General features: G+C 31.6%; 1 protein-coding gene across 6 annotated transcripts; it reads right to left on the bottom strand.

The window, feature by feature from the left end:
* Nucleotides 1–25,651, bottom strand: LOC111697150 (glutaminase kidney isoform, mitochondrial). Of its 6 annotated transcripts, none has more exons than XM_023467047.1 (21): nt 25,191–25,651; nt 19,318–19,365; nt 18,253–18,295; nt 16,062–16,129; nt 15,437–15,508; nt 14,944–15,048; nt 14,478–14,527; nt 13,984–14,048; nt 13,633–13,716; nt 12,236–12,305; nt 11,842–11,917; nt 9,083–9,201; nt 7,026–7,072; nt 6,402–6,476; nt 6,150–6,224; nt 5,191–5,277; nt 4,901–5,032; nt 2,486–2,575; nt 1,946–2,013; nt 1,438–1,578; nt 1–286 (listed from the first exon to the last, which is right to left on the bottom strand). In XM_023467047.1, the coding sequence occupies exons 1-21, from the start codon at nt 25,610–25,612 to the stop codon at nt 202–204; spliced, it is 2,022 nt and encodes a 673-aa protein (XP_023322815.1). In that variant the 5' UTR covers nt 25,613–25,651; the 3' UTR covers nt 1–201. The 6 variants fall into 6 exon arrangements, with proteins under 6 accessions (XP_023322815.1, XP_023322816.1, XP_023322818.1 ...); XM_023467048.1 differs by having other exon boundaries at nt 9,104–9,201; XM_023467050.1 differs by lacking the exon at nt 25,191–25,651 and adding an exon at nt 24,311–24,407.

Below are 25,651 nucleotides of genomic sequence, written 5' to 3'. Positions count from 1 at the left end.
TGAATAAGACCAAATTATATTGTGCATTAAAACTTTAAGGTTACTTTGTGCACATTTAATTCCGACATATTTTGTTTATCTGTTTACTCTGTCGGATATATAATCAGATAGTTTAGGATTCAATACGATCTAGAGGTTTTAGAACTCTTTGAATATGCTCGCCAGGCTGTTGATCAGGAGGCTGTTGTTGAGCTCCATGAATTAGTTCTTGACGTACTTCTTGAAGAAATGAATGACCCCCTCATGACCAAACCGGTTGGCTTCCTCCTGCGGGGTATGTCCCCATCTTAATATATAAGAAAATTAAAAACTGTTATAGTGATGATAATTATAATTATTCATAATAAATTTTAGATCTTATAGTTATTAATTTTTCTAGTCTTATATAATAACTATGAAATCTTAATATCAATAAAAATAATAATAACAACAGCATATTTGATTTAAAAATGAAAAGAATACAATGAGCAAAATGCCATGACAGTAGAATAATGATATGGTTGTCAACTTGTCTTAATGGAGAAGAATTAAACCTAAATCCTTTATGCTGGACCAAATACAAATATTAAAATACTGATTTTTATTCTATAATTACGAATATTTATAAAGAATTAACAATGAACGACATTTCTAGTAAGGAAAGATTCAGTGTTTAAAGATAGAATTTAATAGATTTAATAATTTCTAGGTTAAATAGCGAGAAATAAATTCCTATAGAAACAAATTTAACTCTAAGGGAACCTGGTTCAAGAAGGGGCAGAGAGGGGGAGGGGGGGGGGGTAAAATTATGATGATTAAAGAATTAAGTGAAAGAGAAAAGTGTTGACTAGACAAAGTTAATTAACATTCACTTCAATAGGATGAATAGGAGAATTCCCTCTGGTAGGATAAAAAGGAGAACTAAGGAGAATTCTCTCTGATAGAATAAAAAGGAGAACTACGGAGAATTCTCTCTGACAGGATAAAAAGGAGAACTACGGACAATTCTCTCTGAAAGGATGCAAAGAAGAACTAAGGAGAATTCTCTCAGATAGGATAAAAAGAATAACTACGGAGAAATCTCTCTGATAGGATAAAAAGGAGAACTACGGAGAATTCTCTCTGATAGGATAAAAAGGAGAACTACGGAGGATTCTCTCTGATAGGATAAACAGCAGAACTACGGAGAATTCTCTCTGATGAGATAAAAAGGAGAACTAAGAAGAATTCTCTCTGAAAGTATACATAGAAGAATTAAGGAGAATTATCTTTGATTTGAAAAAGGAGAACTAAGGAGAATTCTCTCTAATAAGATAAGAAGGAGAATTAAGGAGAATTCTCCATGCTAATGCTAAGAGACAACTAGAAAATTATATCAAAATATACAAACAATAACAAATACAATCAAGTTTAGATTATTAAAATTCTTGAGAACGCTGTTGAGAATGATATTTTTACCTATCTTTAGGATTGGGTGGAACTCCACAGGTTTCAAGCAAAAACTTTACTGCTTGCTCTTGTCCTTCAGCTGCAGCTAGATGCAGAGCAGTCCTTCCATCATAGTCACAGATAGTCATATCCACTCCTTGCAGATAGTGCCTAAATATATATATACAAATATGAGGTCACAAATCATATCCAATCTATGCAAAAAGTGCTTAAATATAAATATATACAAATATGAAATCACAACTCATATCCAATCCTTGTTTGTTTGTTTGTATGTCCAATCAATTTTTTATATTAACTGGAACTGGGGATATTTCCGCGGCCTCTATTTTTGAAGGTTTTGAATTTTCCTCCTCATACATTTAATTTGTATTTTTTGAGCAAATAAATAACTTAAATTACTTAACAGGAAACTTTTGAGGAAATTGCTCTAAAAGATTGATTGGCAAACTCGGTACAACCCCTGGAAAGTGGTAAAGTTGGTTTAAAAATGCTGAGTGTAGTCTATCTTTATTACCTGTGAAGAGAAGATACGTCTCCAGCCACAGCTGAGAATAGAAGGGTCAGCGTAGTTAAACTTCTCAACTAAATTATAGAATAGACAGGTCAGCGTAGTTAAACTTCTCAACTGAAATATAGAATAGAAGGGTCAGCGTAGTTAAACTTCTCAACTAAAATATGGAATAGAAGGGTCAGCGTAGTTAAACTTCTCAACTAAAATATAGAATAGAAGGGTCAGCGTAGTTTAACTTCTAAACTGAAATATAGAATAGAAGGGTCAGCGTAGTTAAACTTCTCAACTAAAATATAGAATAGAAGGGTCAGCGTAGTTAAACTTCTCAACTAAAATATAGAATAGAAGGGTCAGCGTAGTTAAACTTCTAAACTGAAATATAGAATAGAAGGGTCAGCGTAGTTAAACTTCTCAACTGAAATATAGAAGTGAAGAGTGTGGTTACATCAAAATTTATTTTAAATGTTTACTAGGGTTCAATTTGATTGTAATCTGCCAGGCCTGAACATTTGGATTTGCTTGAGCAATAATAATGATACTGACCTCATGAGGTTCTCTTCTAGGATCTATCTTCTGAGTAGCGAGGTTACGTAGATTATCAAACCTATGGAAGTTGAAGATTTTAACCAGCTCCTAAACAAACATTTATATAGAAAATTGATTATAAAAACCCTGATAATGAAATTTATAAGAAAACATTCATACGAAAATGTTTTTTTCTTATTTTTTTACTGAAAATCATAATGCTTCGTGATTGCGAAAATGAAAAGGTAATTTCGAATCATCTTCGTTATTGATCAGAAACGTTTTCATTTCTATCAGTGACTTAAGAAATCTCATATGTTTAAAATCGAGTTCGAAAGTAATTTAAAACTTTAACATTTCAAGAAATAACTAATTTTAATTTTACTAGGCGAAGCACCAATCCTTTATTTTAACTTCAAAATTTCACAAAAATCAAAAGCTTTTGGATACAACTTTTTGTAATATTGAGCATTCATATAAACTTTTCCATGTGGTCTTGTGAGGTCCCACACAAAATTTGGGCCCGATCAGTTCAGCCGTTTTGACGTTTATTAGATAAAAACAAACAAACAAACGTACAGACAGACAATCAAAATATATATATAGTTATTAGGGGTCTGCAGGTCTAGTTTTCTTATTGTCTAGTTCTTATTTGCATGTTGTCTAGTTGTATAGCCGTCAGCTGTCTAGTTATTAGTTGACTGTCTTCTAGCAAACTGTAGTTGAAGTTGTTTAATTGTCATGTGGTCTCGAAGTTTAGTTGTTAATTGTCTACTACCTATTATGCCTATTGTCGTGTTGGTCTCGAAGTTTAGTTGTTGATTGTCTATTACCTATTATGCCTATTGTCGTGTTGTTTAATTGTCATGTGGTCTCAAAGTTTAGTTGTTAATTGTCTATTACCCATTATGCCTATTGTCGTGTTGTTTAATTGTCATGTGGTCTCGAAGTTTAGTTGTTAGATTTATTCCCCATTTACTTCAATTTAATATATTTTATTCTTTTCAAGGAAAATAGTTTGCAAACATTTGTTTAGCGTGTCCGTCGGGGATTTTAAATAAAGAAAATTATATTCTTTAAGCAAGAAAACTTTCTTGTTTACGATTTGAATTAAAGTAAGACTCAGACAAGATCTAAACAGAACGATCGTATTTTATTTATTTATGTTTTGAATTTAGTGTGGACGCTAAAGCACAAGCTATTTCAATGTCGTGCATATTACTACTATTCTTTACTTAAAGATGATTGGTATGAAACATTAAATACCAATGAACAACTTGACAATCGATATGGAATGTGACTTGAAATCAACCTATATTTTTCTCAACTATCTAAACAGCACCCTTTATTTATTTTGCAATGATTATAATTTTTCAGAATCTTGATAATTTGAAACTTTACATCAGAAATCTTTTGGAAAAAAATACATTGTTCAATGTGATCATCAAAAAATAAAAGATAAAAAAGGAAAATGATTTTGAAATTATATTAATGTTTTATAGCAAATTCTGGAATCTAGTGCAAATTAAATATTTTTACTGTTTTTACGTCCAGGTATTTAACATTTGAAATTAATGTTTAAGTATACATAAATTTTTTAGTGTCGATTAAATCAAATGTTTAAAAGTTAGAATTAAGCAAGGTTTTACAGCAGTTTAAGTTGTTTAAGTAATAAACTAGTTAAAGTAGTAAAATTTAAGCTGATATTAAATACTATTATGGTTTTATTAATTATCTTAATTATAATTCCTCCAAAAGCATCAATTAATCAATTCATAAAGAATTAATTCGGATATTTGAGTTTGAAATGAACCCTCATTATCGGTTAAAAAGTGATGGCTAAGAATTTGTTAAGTATAAAATACATAATTCCCCTATTTCTAAGACATTTAAAGGGTTCTAAACACTTTGAGACCCATACAACTGTGGACTATGTGCATACAACTTATTATTGTAATCTAATATGTATTTGATGCTGTTATATAGCAAATAGTTAACCAGGTGCTTAAATATCTAATATGTATTTGATGCTGTTATATAGCAAATAGTTAACCAGGTGCTTGAATATCAAGGCATAGGTCTGTGTACAGTTGTATTGTTTCATGTTTTTATTCTACATATATTTAAAACCTCCGTCTTTCTGTTCCACAATTTAAAGAAAGAAAATTAATTTTCAGTCACATAAATCATTCTGATAGTTTCAAATATTCAGCATGTACAGATTGTGAGCAATGTTTCCATTTCATGGAGACAATTCAATCTTTTAAAAAATAAAATGGCATAAGACATGAAAAAAAAACCTAGCAGAACAATCGTTTCACATATTATTAGACAACTTTTCTGTATTAATTATTTAGCAGAATGACGGGCATTCTTTCCGCTTTAAATGTTAGAAGATTGTTAAAATGTTAAAATTTTAGAAAAATTACTTACGTCACAGAACTGAAGACTCCGAACTGAATTCCCAATCTGATCAAGAGGAGGAGACCACAGAGCAATAGACATCATGTTCGGGATCACAAGCAGTACACAACCAGATACACCAGACTTAGCTGGTAATCCAACCTAAATATATAGATTACTAGGAGTACAAAACCAGATACACCAGACTTAGCTGGTAATCCAACCTAAATATATATATTACCAGGAGTACACAACCAGATACACCAGACTTAGATGGTAAACCAAAAATAAATAAAATTGAAAAGTTGTTTAAGGCTTACTTTGAAAGCAAATTGTCCGCTGTAGTTGTACATTCCGCAGCTGTACATCAGGCTCAGCACATCACGTACTGCACAGGGCTTCAGAACCTAAACGAGCCGATTTTTTCCCAGGATATTTTGATGCTTGTACGTACTTTGCAATCTGCAACCGTTTAGACAAAAAGACGAAAATTTAATAACATCTCAAATGGTAATTGGTATGGAGAGTTTCATCCCTGTAGCTGTAGACTTGTAACCATCTCTGTCAAATCATTATAAATACCATTTAAACACTATTTAAGGCAGAAGACCAAATTTGGCCTTCGGATCCTTACATGTTATTTAGTTAAACTGCAGATTAATTCCATCTTTACTTGATATCCCGCATGGTAATCGTACTCCGAAGGGATAACTTAAATTAATAGATTAAGCCTTGATCCCCAAATTAAAAGTGCCCACATGGGATATAGAGATCATTAAAGTCTAGTCCTTAATAGAAAACTCCTGTTTATCTGTCCTTTCCCCCTCCATAATGGTCTGATTACAAGATATGAAATCAGTAAACCCTAGATAAAACCTATTTACAATGTATTCCTATAGATAAGAGAATGTGGACTGTAAACTGACCCAACCCACGTTAAAATTAATAAATCTTAATAATCTTATAGTTTGCAAAAGGATTATGCTCCTGATAGATTTTCAATGTCTTCAGATCAATAAACTTGATTGTCATCAGTAGAATTCATATTAAATCTATACTAGAGTAAATGGACCAGACACTGCTTATAACATTTCAAGATAGGTTTCTTATATTTCTACTATCAGGGAATAGTGCGCCTATAAATGTTTTATTTTAATAACAAATTCCTAATCAAAAAAGAGATGGAAATATCTTTTTAATAAACAATTAAAAAATTTTAGTAGAATCCCTGTAGTAGTAATTTTTTCACTGAAAGTAATAATGCTTGAGATCACTCTACCTTATCTCCAGTTATTGGACAGATTCCTCCGTTAGCGAATGTAGATCCCATAACAGCCAGAGACTCAGCAGTTACCTGGACAATGGACATTCAATACATAAATATTATGTACAGTGAACTAACTGTACAGTACAGGTCTTATTCAAGATCGTTTAACTGAATGTGCGCATGATTTAAGACTGAGAACTACGCTATTTGTCAAAGCATTTATTTTCTGCGAGTAAGACGACATTTATAAATATCTCTTTATACCTCTAGACTGCAGGACTGGAAGTATAGATCTAAGCACTCCTGAATATCCACATCTTCAGGGAAACTTTTATTTTCCTAAATATTCATTTTTCATCCCTCATCCATAAAGTATAGTATTATAGAATTATTTTTCATCAATAAACATTAGATCTTCTACAGTTTCTTTTTATCCATAAACATTACAATTGAATTTCCATCGATTTTTTTTATTCCATGATTGAAAGCATAACAGCCTTTTTTTCGGTCGTAATTTTAGAGATTTAAAACCAATTCATAATTTCAAGTATTCAATAGCATTATTTATTAATTGTTGAATAAATAAAAACTGTATTATGATTATTTAAAACGGTAAACAACCATAGTAGAACTTAATTCCCATGTTTATTATATAAACCTTAATTGTAACTTATTTTAGTTTAAAATGATTTACCTTTTCAACTGATTTCTATTTCAATATTTTTTCCTTAAGTTTTCAATTCGTTTTAGGTATAAAAATAATTAAATTTTCACATTTAAGACATTATGTAATATTTAAAATATCCCCCCTGAGTATAAAAAGAATGAGATTAACTGAGGTAAATATATATAATAATGGTGAAAGAACAGGAAACTATAAATTATTACCCGCATGTAGTAGGCCATGGCAAAGTTACGGTCAGCGCTCTCACGTTCTAAAATACAATACTTATATCATAACTATAGGATTGCAGTCCACTTAGATCTAGACAGCAATGAAAAGTTGCATCTTTATACAGAATGGGTCGACTTTAAAGTGCAACAAACCTTTGCTTCAGATTTATAGCAATACCTCACTTTTGTGTAGTCCTAGACATCATTTTAAAACTATAAAGCACTTTTGTTTTTGGAGGTAATTGACAAAATTCTCATTAGTTTTTGTATATCAAGGACAAAAATTTATATTTCTGATGAACTGCATAAAAATGTATTTGTATGTCAGTGTATCTGCATGTCAGTAATCGAGTTTGTATGTTAGTATATATGTATGTCTTTGTTGTGTATATGTATGTCAGGGTATCAGTATGTCTGTATTGTGTATTTTTATGTCTGTGTTGTGTATATGTATGTCAGTGTATCTATATATCTGTGTTATGTATGTGTATGTCAGTGTATCCAAATGTTAGTGTATCTGTATGTCAGTGTATCTGTATGTCAGTGTATCTGAGTGTCTGGCTAAAGTCGGTTGTAAAGTGTTGAAGATTATAAGTTTATCCTAGGGAGGGGGTAGGGGAGAGGGGGGTGATCAGGGATGAATGATGAGAAAGGGGAGGGTAGTGTATAAAAAGGTGTGAAGGAAGGAAGGGGGAAGGGGGGGTGGGAGTATAAAATGAGGAATGATGAGGATATGGATATATGGGGGATATGGTCCTTGACGGGTATTCAACAGATTTCTTTTTGTTTAAATTTTGAAGAAAAATGACAATTCAACAGTTTTCTTTCTTATTCAGTCAAGGACGCTCATAAGATGCCAGGAGAGGGGGAGAGAAGGAAGGGGGAGAAAAGGGGAAGAAGGGGGAGAAGAAACGGAAGAGGATAACAGAAGGAGATATGGAGAGAAAAGAGGTGTGGAATGTAGCTGTAGGGGGTAAGGGGAGAGAGATGAAGAGAAAAGAGGGGTGAGGTGAGAAGTATCTGAAGGGAAAGGAGGGGAGACGATAGAGAGAAAAGAGGGATGGGAAGTAGCTAATGGGGGTAAGAAGAAAGAGGAGAGGATGGAGAGGGTTAAAAAGGATAAAAGAAGAAGAAAAAACACCTACAATCCTTTATAAGTGAAATAGTGTATGTGGGCTTTAAAAGGGTTTGAATGTGAACATATGGATAATCAATCTTAGTTTGAGAATCACAAGAAACCCATCTTCTATTATCTATTTTACTCCTCTACTCTACTATAATATACTCTACTGGTAGACCCAGAAGTTTGCCAAAAATATTATTTTCTATATAGGTAGAAATACAGATTTCAGAATATCTCCATCCGCGCAACGGAAAAAAATTTAAAATCCATAGAAATTACTAGAAATTTTATTCGGATTCTGAATGTAAGTACACACTATATAGTTGCATTGAAACACTCAAATAAGGTATCTAAGATGTCCTGATTATTTATTAGGATTCTGCCCAACCCTCTTTATGAATGTACTTAACAGCTTAACATTTTGAAGATTTGAAATTCTATATTTATTAGAAATCTAAAAAAATGAAAAGTGTAAACCTAAGGGCAAATGCTTCGCAATACTTCAAAGTCATAATAAGGTTAATGTATAATCTGCCAAGGTAAGATACTTATTAGAAATAAAATTTGAAATTTCTTGTACTTTAATTTGAACTTTCTTTAAATAAGCATATTTCCCCGTAGTTTGTTGGAAACTAATTATAATTAAATTCAACTTAGATGAATAAAACTTTTTTAAACCCTGTCCTATATATATAGTCCTGTATAGTACTATATAGGCCTAATAGTCCTATATAGTCCAATATAGTCCTATATAGTTCTATATAGTCTTATGTATTTTCTATCAAAGTTGGAAATTTATGAATGCTGTACAATTTATATATATATATATAAATATATATTGATGAACTGCCTTACTGAAGAAAAAGTTGAACCAGGCATTCCTAGTTCAACAACTTCTCTCATTCATAAACTTTCAACTGAGTAATACCTAGGACAGGGTTGTCCGGACCTGATAGGAATACAGAGTTATTGAATCCTATTCCTTCTCCACCAGCCAGCTGTTTCATATAGTTCAAGAGGTAATCATACTTCTCAGCCAACCCTTGTCTAAACAGAGAGTGAATATCTCATATAGTTCAAAAGGTAATCAAACTTCTCAGCCAACCCTTGTCTAAACAGAGAGTGAACATCTCATATAGTTCAAGAGGTAATCATACTTCTCAGCTAACCCTTGTCTAAACAGAGAGTGAATATTTCATATAGTTCAAGAGGTAATCATACTTCTCAGCCAACCCTTGTCTAAACAGAGAGTGAATATCTCATATAGTTCAAGAGGTAATCATATACAAACAAAATATAATAGATCACGGACAATATTTACAAATAGCAAAAACAGTTGAACTTCTTATTTGAACGGCTTCTCTCTAACTTGAAGTAATCCACATATCTTTACAACCTGATGGTGTGAGCCTTTAATTATATTTTTGCTGTCTGAAATCAGTTTTTTGAAATATCTAAGGTTTGCAGCATGATAATGCAAAGATAAAGGAAAAGAACATTAGAATTTGTGGATCATAAACCTGCAAGATTTTAAGCAACAAATAAATGAACTTTAGTATAATGTTATAAATGAAACAAATGAATATGGAATGAAAAATCAGTATGCTTCAATTCAAAAAGTTCTAATTCACAAGCTACAGTCCTATTTGAAGAATGTATATTTGTTTGCAAACCACATAATTATATTATACCACGGACCTTCTGTGGTTTTGAGTTTGGACTTTTAAAAAGCCTTTGGTTAAAATCCTTTCATTCATGTTTAATGAGTTAAAAAGCAATTTTAAATAAAATAAATCAGTTCTACATGAATATTCCATGTTTATTGTTTTTGTCACGATTAAAAAAAATTTAATTTGATTTAATAGTCTAGACTTAAAATGATTGTGGAAAATATATAGGACATTTGGAGGAAAATGTACGCTAGATTCTGACGTGTGTATTTTGTAGATACATATTAAAGAATACAACAGTCTCATACCTGGATTGGTACAGACTGAATATTATAGCTAAGAGTCAGCAAAAGTTGTATCTTGAAAGACATATACATATTAAAGAACCCGTCAGGACATTTGGAGGAAAATGTACGCTAGATTCTGACGTGTGTATTTAGCTTAATCAACTACACTGATCTTGTTATTAGGTGCAGTACGTGGAAAAGGGATATGAAAATAAACTAGCATTTCGTGGTCTAAATTTGTGTTATAAAAAGAATTGTAACTTTTTCATCACCTTAATCATAAATAATAAAATGGTAAATAAAGACAACTACTTTTCATAAATGTACAGTGCTCTCCAAAATAATATGATAAGCATAGACGACTGCTCATAAATATACAGTGCTCCCTACTGGTAAAAAATGATTACTTTTCATAAATATAAGTACTTCTTGAAAAAAGTTTGCATATTAAAGAAAATTCGTCTTCACTGTACTGAATATTTTTGAGAAGTTTTCAATGATTATTTTATTATTTATTATTATTTTATTTTGGGAAGCACTGTAGTGTATATTTTGAAAAGTAGTCAATACTTACCATTTCATTTTGGGGAGCACTGTATAGTTATGAGAAATTGTCTTCATTTACCATTTTATCATGCACAATTAAGGTGAAGAAAAAAATACAATTCTTTTTATAACCCANCATATCCTTTTTCCACGTACTGCACCTAGTAAGAACAAAGATCAGTGTAGTTGACTAAGCAAAATACACACGTCAGAATCTAGCGTACATTTTCCTCCAAATGTTCTGACGGGTAACAATAGGTACAAAAATTTATAGCTAACAATATGTGCAAAATATAGATAACAATATGTGCAAAAATATGTAGATAACAATATGTACAAAAATATATAGATAACAATATGTACAAAAATCACATTTCTTTATTAAAGTGAAAAATTAGTTTTCATTAAATTTTTTATATAAAACCTTTTTACATAGTATAGGAGGAAATTATAAGACTATATATTGAATAGAACATGATTGTTAGAAAAGAAAAAGATTGAATGGTTTAAATTAAATCTAATTCCTCTAGTTGTGCGGAACCTAACAAGTTTACCATCGGATCTTTTCTTCTTCAATCCAACAAACTTTAACTTTTCTAATCGTCTTCATTATGTTATTTTCTTTTTACGCTTTTTCCGTCCTTTAAATTAGATTTATTCCCAAGAATCGTTAGTAGAAAACTTTTAAACTGATTATCCCTCTATTCTTTACCAAACAGTAGACAAATAGAAACAAACATTTAAACATTTTACTAAAAACTGTTAGAAAGGGAAGTCCCGCTTTTACTTTTTAGCAATTTGATCAGGAAATCTAAAGGACTATTTGAGTAATATGAATGATCGTTAAAAATTTATAATTGCAGGTGTGCTTTTCTCGCCTTCGTGCAACTACCTTCACTATAGTTTCAGTAGAAGTAAATATTTCCATTTACTGATAGCGCCGATTCAAGGATTCATATCTCTAATTGGATAATGAGATAGATAGAAAGATAGATGTTACCGCCAAGCAATTTCTATTGGTTTAGAATAGACAACCAACACATGACTGAACCCTGATTGGATGAGGCGCTAATGGACTCGGCATACAGGAGTGCCTTTTAAACCATAAAAATCAAGCAATTAAAATAGAAGCGAAAATAAGCAAAAAAAAATTTACACCAGCAATGAGAAAATATTAAACTTACTGCGGATTAATTTTCTCAAGGATAAGAGCACAGGACATTATAGCTCCAGCATTCAACATAGGGTTATGCGGTCTATCTAGAATATACAACAATATACAAGCATACATTTAAAAAAGGGTTTGGAATGGAACAGGAATGGAACTGTAATGGAACAGGAATGGAACAGGAATGGAACAGGAATGGAACAGGAATGGAATAGGAATGGAATAGGAATGGAACAGGAATGAAACAGGAATGAAGCAGGAATGGAACAGGAATGGAACAGGAATGAAACAGGAATGGAACATGAATGGAATATTAAAGGAACAGCTGAATGATATAGGAACATCAAAAGAGTAAAAATGAAACAATTAAACAATAAAAGAAAGAATGAAACAGTTTAAAAGCTGCTTACTGATTGGATCTAGAACCAGATCGTTGAAGTTTCTTCCTGATGGTTCCTGTCCTATATACTTGTTCACAACCTGAATACATATTCCATTTGTATTTTTTCAGATCAATATTGCTTGCCCAGAAAATAATTAACAAACCTAACGCAAATTTTTAGTTTTTTTAAATTTTTTAGAGATTCATATTTTGTTCTTAGTTCTTAACAATGCATGAACTCGAATCCGTTTAATTTAAAAAAAAAATAGATATGGCTATTGGCTAATCGAGACCAGGTGTCGGTCAGGTATTTATATATGACATTCAGAGAGCTAAAAAGGTTTACAAATTGGATATTTCAGGAAAAAAAGGAATTGAGTCTTTCCCACAAAAACTTAGATTTTCTAATCTCTATATCTTTGCAACCCAATGTTGAAGACCTTAGATATTTCCAACTATAACTTCTGTTAAATCAAACAGTTTAAGTTAGTAATATCAAGGGTTTTCACAATCAGGTTGCCAAAATATAGGGATTAGAACATTTGAGTTTGTGGCAAAAACTCATTTCCTTTTCTAATTATTTCACTAATCTGCATAGTTCAGTAAATTATACAGTTTGGTATTCATTAATTTGAATTTAAATCTGTGAGAATGAAACTTGATTGCTATTTCTGGATCTCTAGAACTTGAGAATTTTCTAATTTTCCTTCTATTCTTCTTGTCATCCTATTCTTATTCATTAAATTATTTCAAGCTATTAGATATTCAAATTTTAACATGTTGGCCCTTATTACATCTAGCACAGAATATTCTTTAAGAAAAAGTCAGGGGAGTATGCCCGATAATAACTTTGTTATCGAGTAAGACCCTAAAAATATTTCGACAGTATTGTGCTTTTTCATCTCCAACAAGAACTGATTAAGCGCCCAAAACACTAATTGTCTAATCCTTTTATCTGCAATATGATTTAATATTTTTGATCTAGCAGAATTCATAGTTGAGCATATTAGAGGTCTATGGATGAAAAGATAAAAATTATTAGAAAATAAGAGTTCATTTTATTACTGAAACCTTTTTTTACAATTGTCTTAGTTTTTTAAAATTTTAATTGAAACCCTATCCTGCACAGTGGTCCAAAGGTTGCCAGCTCTTGCGCAAAAATTGTCTGAGAAAGAAATTGAGTTCTTGTAATAAACTCTGATATTCTAATCCCTATATCTTTGCAATCCAATATTGTAGACCGGAGATATTTCAAACTATGAATTGTGTTATGCTAATTAATCTAAGTTTGAAATATCAAAAGTTTACACCATCAGGTTGCAAAGAAATATGAATTCAAAAGTTTGAATTTGTGGCAAAAACTCAATTCCTTTGCCAATATACTGCTTATGAACTTTCACCTTGACCATGCTTCCAGTCACTCACCTCGTTTCCAAGTTCACTGAGGCAAACTGCATAGGTAAATGGTTTACTGCAGGACTGCATTGTAAACGGTTCATTCACATCACCCTAGTTAAATACACAAATACAGAAATAAAGGGATTGAAACCCAAAATAAAGGTTACTGAACAATTGATTAACTACAAAACAATGTTCGCTAATAAGTAAAAAAATGCATCTTGAAGCAACAAACTTTTGTTTTTTAGGATGAGCTACAATACTTTTCTTTTTAAATACTTGTTTCTATATTTTTTGTTTTTCAATGCAATTACTTTACATTTTTTAATCTCTAAAAACAAGGTGAATAGAATAAAGAATATATATATATATGTATACCAAAGAAAATCTCTGACCGTCTATAGTACACACAGATATACCCCATAGATCAGGATGGTAACGAGCTAAAACAACAAAACAATAAATTAAGTTAACATCGAGAATAACAAAATTATAGAAATAAAAACAAAGAATAAAGTTGTTTAAGAGTGAAAGTAGTTTCAAATAAACCTCCATTTAAAACCTTTAAAACTTTCGCCATGGCCAAAATGATAAAGTTTTCTCTGCTTTAATAATAATTGCGGCTCTTTATAAAAGTTCTTTATAAAAGTTACTTGCCAATTAATTCAATATGGGGGGGGGGGGCTTTCAGATTTAACTCTTTATCTTTAGTTTTATCTTTAAAGAAAGAAATAGAATTAAGAAATTTTTGACATTTTTGTTACCCTTTTTAAATGCAGGTTTTAAGAATAACGTCATAATGTGGGAATTAAAATCCTCGGCCAATAATTTGTATTTACAATGTAATATGTAGAGAAAAAATTGAAATATACCTAACTGCGGAATATAAGCTGCTACTTTTCCCTCCCTATTATCCTTGCATCTGAAAATTTAAACATTTTCAAAACTTGAAGATGTTTCTTTTTCTTTACTTTAATGTGATTCATTATATTAGACTTCGAGTAGTCCTGATATCTTCATACAAGTCTAAATCTATGTTAAGTTCTGTTTAGAACCTATAGTCGAAGATTTTAGTGTTACATGGAATTAGGTTAGACTGACGTGGGACAAGTAGGACTAGGTTGGATTAGTAAATAATCATATTGAGCTAGTTTGGACAACCTGGACATCCTTGGACTAGGAAGAGTTTGGATTGGATTAAGTTGGGTTTGAACAGCTTAGGAAAGGAGAGGTATAGTTTAGACAAACTTGGGACGGACTGAGCTAGGTTTGACTAGGTCGGGATAGTTGGAGAAAGGTTTGAAAAGGTTTACTAGGTTTATTTATTAGTTTACTTACGCCATGAATATAGTTCTGAGTTCCTGAGTAAATGCTTCCCAGTCCGGTATAATAACATCATTCCTGATTATCTGGCTTAACAGAACCAGGTTATTCTCGGTCAGGCTAAATAGAGAATATATAGTTCGTAATAAATAAATTAATATATTAAAATATCGAATATATAGTTCGTAATAAATAAGTTAATATATCAAAATATCGAATAGAAAGTCTTTGCCGCTAACTCAAATTTACTAATACCTAGATCTGTTCAATCTGATGCTGGAACTCTTTTCATATTTCAATTCATTTTTGATCCAACAGAATTCATAGTTTCAACTATCTAAGGTCTATGCCGTTTATAAATATAGGGATTATATTTTCAGAGTCTGTGACAAAGACTCAATTCCTTTAATAGATTTATTGAGTTTGATGCAGTGAAAGCATCACTAACTAGAAAAAAACCAACGTGAGATAAGAAAAAATGGCTAATAAAACAGATAAAAGTATTAACCTGCAGAAAGTGGATTCATCAACATTAAGATTATTAATAGTTGTATGCTCCTCTCCGTGTACTTCATGGTGTCTTTAAAATATTAGAATAATGTTAATTGAAAACTAGGTTTAAGATTGTGTCATGTCATATTTGTAATGTATATTAAACTATGGGCGGCAAACTTATTTTTTAGACCTGCAAACATATTGCATTAAAGATGAAAACTCAGAACTGTCGAACAAAAATACTAGGTTTTATTTGTAACGAAAAATAAAATGCATGCTTCACCATGTATATTTCTCAAGAGTTTCTTGTGCAGTGTACTGGTTCTTTAATTAAAACAGTGTTAAAAGTCATTGAGTCCTTAATAGAAAAGCTTAAGTTATTTTGGAATTAAGAAAGTAAAATGATAAAACTGATATTGTCAACGGGTGGGGCAATCTTCTTATTCAATAATGCTATTTTACATCTAAAACTCCTCCCTGCCGGTCACTCTAAACAAATAAGCCTTGTTCTAACAAACATTGCCAAATTTTTTTTTTATTTTTAAAAATGATAACAAAATTATTGCTTGGGAATGAAGGTTATATTCGTCAAGAATAATGCTAAGGTAATGTGCAATATGTTTAAATGAATATTTTACTTGATAACTCGAGTTAGAAACTCTGAGAGCCTGGGATCAGTTCTACGTATTCCAGTTCTCTCAATCACCTAAACCATAGAGTGTAGATAGTATAGTATATTAATAATCCCTGTTTGTTTGTCAGACATATCATACTCATAAACCCCGAGACTAATTTTCCTCAAATTTTGGATGATGAATGTTATTAGCTTGGTTTGAATATTTCCAGTTTTTTGAGATATTTTTACAATGGAAAGATAATTCACTCTATCCCCGTAGTAAATTTGAATTAGAACAGGACCTGCCCAGTTTGTACCGGCCTGCCAGATAACAGCGTGTACTGACCCGATCCTATGGTACAGTACGTCACCGGCCTAACCAGAATAACATACGACAGGGGTCAATTTTCTTGGCATAGTCCAGTGAGAGGGCTAACTATGACAACTCCCATGGCGCGTTCAGACTTTTTACAGTACCCGGCCTAATCCTAGGCCTATTTGACCGACCCCACTGGCTTAGTCCACCGTAAATTATCCAGGCAGGCAATACTTGGTCCCCAAGCTAGTAGATATATCATCTTTCTTTCAATCATCTAAACCAGAGAGTATAGATAAATATCAGAGCTTTCAATCATCTAATCCAGAGAGTATAGATATATATCAGAGCTTTCAATCATCTAATCCAGAGAGTATAGATATATATCAGAGCTTTCAATCATCTAAACCATAGTATAGATATATATCAGAGCTTTCAATCATCTAATCCAGAGAGTATAGATATATATCAGAGCTTTCAATCACCTAATCCAGAGAGTAGAGATATATATCAGAGCTTTCAATCATCTAATCCAGAGAGTATTGATAAATATCAGAGCTTTCAATCATCTAATCCAGAGAGTAGAGATATATATCAGAGCTTTCAAATCTAATCCAGAGAGTATAGATATATATCAGAGCTTTCAATCATCTAATCCAGAGAGTAGAGGTAAATATCAGAGCTTTCAATCATCTAAACCAGAGAGTATAGATATATATCAGGACTTTCAATCATCTAATCCAGAGAGTAGAGGTATATATCAGAGCTTTCAATCATCTAATCCAGAGAGTATAGGTATATATCAGAGCTTTCAATCATCTAAACCAGAGAGTAGAGGTATATATCAGGGCTTTCAATCATCTAAACCAGAGAGTAGAGGTATATATCAGAGCTTTCAATCATCTAAACCAGAGAGTAGAGATATATATCAGAGATCCAATTCTTAACAAGAGAGTAAAGATATATATCAGAGCTTTCAATCATCTAATCCAGAGAGTATAGATATATATCAGAGCTTTCAATCATCTAATCCAGAGAGTATAGATATATATCAGAGCTTTCAATCATCTAAACCATAGTATAGATATATATCAGAGCTTTCAATCATCTAATCCAGAGAGTATAGATATATATCAGAGCTTTCAATCATCTAATCCAGAGAGTATAGATATATATCAGAGCTTTCAATCATCCAAACCAGAGAGTATAGATATATATCAGAGCTTTCAATCATCCAAACCAGAGAGTATAGGTAAATATCAGAGATCCAATTCTTAACCAGAGAGCAAAGGTGTATATCAGAGCTCTCAAACATCTAAACCTTTTTCTTACAAAATGAAAAGTTCAGTAAAGAAAAAATGTATACATAAATTATTTCTATCGAAATAAAAAATTTATAAAGATTGAATTACAGAATCAAAGAAAATTCGCAAAAATTTAATGAGAAAATTCGGAATTCTCAGTTCTGGTCTAATTTTTAAGGAAAAGTTATTTAAATTATCTATTTCCTTTCTTCTTAGTATATTCAGAAATTATGAATATACGCTGTTCAGTTGAAACCTGAAGAACCATTGAAAAATCACTTTTCCTTAAAATTAGACCTTAACTAAAAGTTGCGAATTTTAAATCACAATTTTTAAAATTTTTGTGATTCTATAATTCAATCTTTATGATAATCTAAAATCTAAATCAACAGGCTTCATGAAAAACAGGTTTGTTAAAAAAGTTTAAATCAAAACTGAATTTCTTTTAATCGAAAAGCTTCAATCAGCTAATTTTTCTTTAAAATCTCATGAGAATATTCCTACTCTCACAAATTTTAAATATACTTTCATAAATAAAATTTCAAATCCCATGTTTAAAAATTACAGATTTAATTTTAAAAAATTCTGTTTACCGTGAAGAGTTGACCAAGGTTAACTGTATTAGTCTCCGGATTCCTATATTTTCAATTCATTATATTCAGATATAAAACAACAAGTTTTCATAAAACACAATTAATAGAACGAGATTTCGAATGCTTGATTCTCAAAGGATTTGAGTCTTTGCCTTAAACTCTGATTTACAAACCCTTATCTTTGTCGTAGACCTTAGTTATTATAAACTGTGAATTTTATTAGATAAATAATTTAAGTTTGAAATATTAAAGGTTTACACCATCAGGGTGAAAAGATATAGGGATTAGAAAATTTGAGTTTGTGGCAAAGTCTTACATCCTTTTTCAAGTGAATGTGATAGTGTTCTGTCTTCGAAGGAAAATATCTTAGAATTCAGTATGCGCATTATATTAAATATAATGCTTCTCCCCCCCCCCTCTCAGTTACCGCCCATAAACTGATAAATCATTTATTATTGAAAGATATTATGCATTTGTGCATTCTCCTGTTATGTTCAATTAAATGCAAGTTGTTGCAATGTGTCGATTCAGAAATAATTTAATTGCATCAAGCATAAATGCATTTTCTAGGACAGCTCGAGACTATTACAATAAATATTGTCTATCAAAATCTCGATACTGACACCCCCCCCCCTTCCAACCATGGCTACCCAACTCAGCAAACTTTAATCTTAAATTCAAATCTTAAAAAGGGGGCTTCAGTATTTAGTATTTAGGTTTCAGGTTTCCAAAGAAACTCAACTGGTTTTGACTTTAAAAAAATAAACACGCTTTTTGAAGTTTTTTTGAAAACTTTCATAAAACCTTTTGATATTTATTGTAGAAAATTTACTTTGAAAACCAAAACACTTAAACTCTGATTTGTACATCCCTATATCTTTGCAAACCGATGTCGTAGAACTTTAATATTTCAAGCTATGAATTCGTCTAGATCAAACAGCCAAATTTCAAATATCAATACACCATCAGGTGACGAAGATATAAGGATAAGAGAGGTTGGGGCAAGTTTCTTTATGAACTATTTCTCTTAATAAATTAAAGTATTGTGGAATATGAATATATTTCCTGTAGAGGTTGAACATAGTTTCCGCAATACCCTTTCCATCACTGTTCCTAGAATATTAAATATCTTTAGATTTAACAACTTTCCTTTTTATAGTTCTAGACAATTAGTTTCTTTATACTACGCTCTGATTTTCAAACAAAAAATCTCTTCCAACTTTTTCTGCCAAATAAACCATACACAAATCATTTACAGTCTTTTAACAACAAACAAGATCGCTTTACCGACAATATTTATTAAGAATTTAGGCATTAATCGTCATCTTGTAAACGCTAATAAATTGTGAGGCAAAATGTTTAAGTTTTCGGATAAAAAAAAAAAAATTTATGAGAAACAATTTCAACATTGTATTTTCAGTTTAACTTTTTTTGGATAAACTCTGCATGATACAATACACAATCTAAAAATAACAACTGGGGTTTTTTGACGAAATAACTCGATCTAATATTGAATTGTTATGCTTAAAAGAAAAATTATTGATATTAAACCTACAGCTAGAAAAAGACTATCTAAAGTAAGCTATAATTAGGATAAGATAAATCAAAAATATTCATTGGAAAGTTGTACATTGTACATACAAGGTCTAAACTAACTCATAGGTAAAAAGTATATTAGAAATTAACTTTTTCTGTAAATCAAGAATTAAGAGAAAATTCTACCAATTGAAAGATCAACGAGTGAGAACATTTTCAAGTAGATATGTAGCGTAAAACTAAAATTATTAATATACTCTTTATATTTTCAAAAAGAATAATTAAAAAATTTCAAGATTTTAAAGATTTTTGTAAATTAATCACAAGCACAAATATTCTTTCTTTAAACTCTTTATCTCGATGGATACTTCATGCAAAAGAATAAAATTGATAAAACATTTATCCTTTTCTCTAAACCACTAGTTCTACTAAAAATATGAGTTTTTCATATTTTAGACTATAGCTTATCTAAAAAGGGACAAAGATGAACATTTTAAGGTTGTTAAAATTAAACCCTGAATTTAGACCAAACCTAACAATTGACCGGTNCTGAGACTATTTACAAAACTGAGACTATTTACAAAACTGAGACTATTTACAAAACTGAGACTATTTACAAAACTGAGACTATTTACAAAACTGAGACTATTTACAAAACTGAGACTATTTACAAAACTGAGACTATTTACAAAACTGAGACTATTTACAAAACTGAGACTATTTACAAAACTGAGACTATTTACAAAACTGAGACTATTTACAAAACTGAGACTATTTACAAAACTGAGACTATTTACAAAACTGAGACTATTTACAAAACTGAGACTATTTACAAAACTGAGACTATTTACAAAAAAAAAAAAATCGAATATGAGCAGAAATTGAACCTAACTTCTGAAGAACTATAAGTACTTGGGTTGCATGTTTCCAGATAGGCTAATAATTCAAGGGACCTAGAGATACAAAAATGTTTGTAGATACAAAGATGGAGACATGAGACAATTAGTTAGAATAATTGATAGAAGAGATTTTTGTTTCTATCTGTATCTTCATATAGATATATGATGTGAATATCAATGGTATAGTTATATAGTTAATTATGAAATCATGATTATATTGTTAGAATATAATTATTAATTACTCAAATATCAAGTTCAGCATGGTTCTATCTGTACGTCTCCTTGTGCAACCAAAGATCTACTAATCTATTAGAATCTGCTTTAAGAAAATATACTGTTGAATCTCTGGAAAGGTTGGGAGTGAGCACAGCATTGCATCCATAAAATAGGTTTTATAATCTATTAAATTAATTATTTAGCTCTGAAAAGTGTAAATAAATTGTAGATTTGAACATAACCTGTTATTCTCTGCTCTAAACGTAATAAACTTAATTCTAGAAGCTGACCGGCCAACGTTCACAACTTTGCAAGATGACCCTGTTAAATCTAACTAATTTACTAACTTGTTCTTCCGGCCACAAGCATCCATCACTATGATCTCATTAACAATTTTTTCATTAAAAATCTCACGTACTTTTATTATGACCTCGAAACTCCATAACTCCCTTCTAAAGGGAGTGTTCGCGAAAAATGAACAAATTCAGAAGTTGCAACATTGGGACTGGGATCGTAAAATATCATTTTTTTCCAAACAAATAATTCAGATATTAAATCCTAACGTCATCGATTTTTTTCGACACATTCGTATAAAGTTAAAACTTTAATTTTTTTATTTTTTATATAAAATACACTTAAACCGACGATTTTTTGTCCGCTAGGTGTCTCTGCCACTTGAAACCAAGCAGAAACATCGATAGCATCATATATAAATTTTGAACAATTTTTTCCTTATAGACGCAACAGATAGATTTTAAAATTAGTAGCAATCACCATATAATATTTTTCGACGTAGGCCTATACATTCTTTTATTTTTCGCAAACACTCCCTTTAACCTCTAGTATCTTCCCGGCCTCTATAGTTTAAAGTATAAAGTTAATTATTGTTATTTTTAAAAAATTCACTGAATGGTGAATACCAACTTGCAATTCGTTCTTCTGTTTTCAAAGAAAATATTTTGCAACGAGTAAATATGTGTCTTCTGTGTGTCCCCAAAAAAAATTATTTATTGAATTCTAATTGGAATTTTTATCCAAAGGAATAATTAATTCTTGAATTTACTTTTTTTTGGAATTGGATTATCTTATATAGATTTTATCTCAAACTTTGAACATTTTTCAGACACCTGGAGCACCAAGCAACATCATTAATCTTCACACTTTTACACTTTTCAGTGATTTTGCACTTTGCAGTTCATCTATATATATTAAACAATGCAACTATTGGCAACTGCATTGAAGATAATTTAAATGCATTTATGATGCATTTATCCTGGTCATTCTATCTATTGTAGCAGTACACATTCGGACTATTTTCAATCCAAACTACAATACAGAATAGGAAAAAATTTCATATATAATGTACATGGTTTAAAGTTTTCTTTGGATTTTGTTTTTAGCGTAGTTTTCAAAAGTTTTTCCAAATCTGAAAGATACATTTTTTTACCACCATTTGACCATGATTACGACCCATGATTCCAGCAAGACCGAGATGTTAAGTAAAACACATCTGTCCCTTGGAACAATTAAGTAAAATAGTATCCACCTGAGAAAAGTTTTTAGAAAAAAAATTACACATTTTCATCACAGTACTTTTACGGGAAATCAAAATTTTTACTTAACCACGGGTTCCAGCGAACCAATTGTGCCAGAAAAGAATTTTTTGGGGAAAATTGGCCTTGAGGACCCTCCTAGTACCTTGAGGACCCTCCTAGTACCTTGAGGACCCTCCTAGTACCTTGAGAACCCTCCTAGTACCTTGAGAACCCTCCTAGTACCTTGAGAACCCTCCTAGTACCTTGAGAACCCTCCTAGTACCTTGAGAACCCTCCTAGTACCTTGAGGACCCTCCTAGTATCTTGAGAACCTCCTAGTACCTTGAGAACCCTCCTAGTACCTTAAGAACCCTCCTAGTACCTTGAGGACCCTCCTAGTACCTTGAGAAACCCTCCTAGTACCTTGAGAACCCTCCTAGTACCTTGAGGACCCTCCTAGTACCTTGAGGACCCTCCTAGTACCTTTAGGACCCTCCTAGTACCTTGAGGACCCTCCTAGTACCTTGAGAACCCTCCTAGTACCTTGAGGACCCTCCTAGTACCTTGAGAACCCTCCTAGTAAAGTAAAATTCCCTTAAAGGGAGAAACTGACCAGGTTATGTATTCTAACCGAGAGTACAGTATTATCAGAAACAATTTTAGGATTCATTTGATACCAATAAGACGTTTTTACGGTGCAAAATTTCTTCTGAAGAGGATTAAATCGCTTGTAAAATTTCACCAGATGGGTTGGACTGCGGACTGCACAAGAAGAGTTTTTTTTCAATTATTTAATAACCAGAAGAAAACGTAACAAAATTTGTCTGTAAACTAGTGTGTTGTTTAGGGACATATTAATAAAAAGATATGCGTGATGAAATCACATGGTAGAATTAATTATTTCTTTATTCTCATTTTTTATTCTTTAAAATTGAAACATGTTGTATGCAGGTCTCTTGAAATGTCGTCTTCACAAAAATTTTCCAAAGGAATCTACGGAAAACGTTTTGAAACAAAACAAACATTTCAGTAACAGATTATTGAATATTATGACCCATTTTCGATGGTAAGAGTTAGTTTAATTTTCTCAACTTGTTCCCAAACAACAAATTTGTTAATAAAAAATAGTGTTACGTTTTTCTTCCGGGTTATTAACTACTTGTTTAAAAATGTTTCCTCTGCCGACCAACCCTTAAGGTGAAATTTTACAAACGACTTTACGCACTTGTTAGAAAATTGTACACCATTGGATCAAATGAGTCCTAAATTCTCTACAATACTGGATTCTCAGCTCAACTACCATGTCTAGCCGGTCTCTCCTTTTAACTTCCCAGTAAAGTGCGATTAAACATCTATAATAGGCGGTTAAAACTGGGTATGATTGTATAGTAATTAATCTGTTGTTACTTCCTCCTGTTCAGTTGACAATTAAAGTTATGTTAATTCTGTAAAGATTTTGCAAAATACATATTTAGGAAAAAGTATCCTTAAAGGGACAGTAAAGGAAAAATTAAAGGGGGTATAGGCTGAAAGCTAATCACTTTAGCTCTTGATCGCGACCCATGAAAGTCATCTCTGATGTTCCTGTCTCGAGAAATTTATATAAAACTGTGTCAAATATAAACGAAAATTAATATATATACAATTTTGTATAAAAGTAGTAGGTTTAAACAGATCATATTCAGCAAATAAGCAACCAATTCAGATAAAACTTTCATGGGTCGCGATCAAGAGCTAAAGTGATTAGCTTTCAGCCTATACCCCCTTTCATTTTTCCTTTACTGTCCCTTTAATATCCAAAAATCAATTAACTCTAAAAGACCCCTAAGCATGCATCAAACAATCCCTTATTATACATTCTAATTCACCCACTTGATTTCAAGAATATCGTCAAGAAAATCAGGAATCTCAGACATTTTCAGATATCAGGAGCTCCGGGGTTCGGATTCTATACTAACCCTTGAGCAGGGAACTCTCTTCTTATATTTTGAAATGATTTGTCTGCACCAAACCAGTTCTTCAGATAGTAAACAGTCTGATCAACAACAAGGATAGATTTGCAACATGATAATGTTTTCCTTACGCTGCATGCAGTGCAACCAGTCCTTACCTCGCGGCCATCATTTTTCAGCTTTTTTAAAGATATTTAATTCAAGTAATCATTCTTACTTTAGTATAATGTCACTATTGCAGGCGTATAGGAATATTCAATACGCTATTGATATTCTATTGTCATGGTTGAAACCTTTGAGAAAAGAAAATTTCAATGTACATATTTTATCGCAGATAAATAAAAATCGCAGATTTTTCGATTACATTTTAAAAGAAGAGAAAATGCTTTTTTTTGTGAAGTAAATTTTTATCATGCCGGTCATATGAGTTCCCTAAGTAAGATATGGGTTAAATAAGTTTTCCCTGTTTGCAAATATATATGGAATAAAAAATCTGAGTTTGTGGCAAAGACTCGATTCTCTTCCACAAAAGTGCTTTCCCTTCAAAGAAAATATATTCTTGCTTAATTAATGGAGAGTTCAGTGTTTAGGATTGATATGAACAAATTTTTAGTTTGGCAGGTTTTTGTCAGTTCCAATTTTACAGAGGCGACTTACGTTACTAATGAATTAAAATTACTTAATAAGTAAAAATTACTTACTAAAAATTAAAATCAAAAATAAGTCGTCGACCCACCCCTTTTTCTTCTTTCGAGAATACCTAGTATCAAATATAAACGCGCAATAATTCTAATGTATACCCTTGTTTTCTGTTGTTATTAAGTAGACGGATTGCATTGATGAGTTCCTGAGCTGACGGAATACTGGTTGAACTGTTCAATACAGCTTCACTGGAAGGAGAAGAGCTCCTGGAGTTAGTGGAACTAGCGGAGCTACTTGATCTCTTGGAACTAGACAAATCTGAACTCCTGAAGGATATAGGAGTAGGACCAGGAGAAGACTGGGTTGATGGTGAACCTCTTGAAGGAGAACAGGAGTTGAGAGGTGGAGCCGGGAACCCTGGAGACCGTATACCAGTGGAAGGATGCCCGTTCAAAGGATTTCCTCTGGTATGTAGACCATTTTTTAGAAGTACTGAGTGTCTTTTAGAAGACTCCACTGAATCGAAAGCTTGTGGAGAGGATTCAGTGGAATATAATTCAGGTTCTTCTATTCGTATCATTCTTGTCTATATAGATATTCTTGTATATATATATTCTTG

Source organism: Eurytemora carolleeae, unplaced genomic scaffold (assembly GCF_000591075.1).
Source record: "Eurytemora carolleeae unplaced genomic scaffold, Eaff_2.0 scaffold128, whole genome shotgun sequence".
NCBI lineage: Eukaryota > Metazoa > Arthropoda > Copepoda > Calanoida > Temoridae > Eurytemora > Eurytemora carolleeae.
This window is presented reverse-complemented; position numbering and strand designations above follow the sequence as displayed.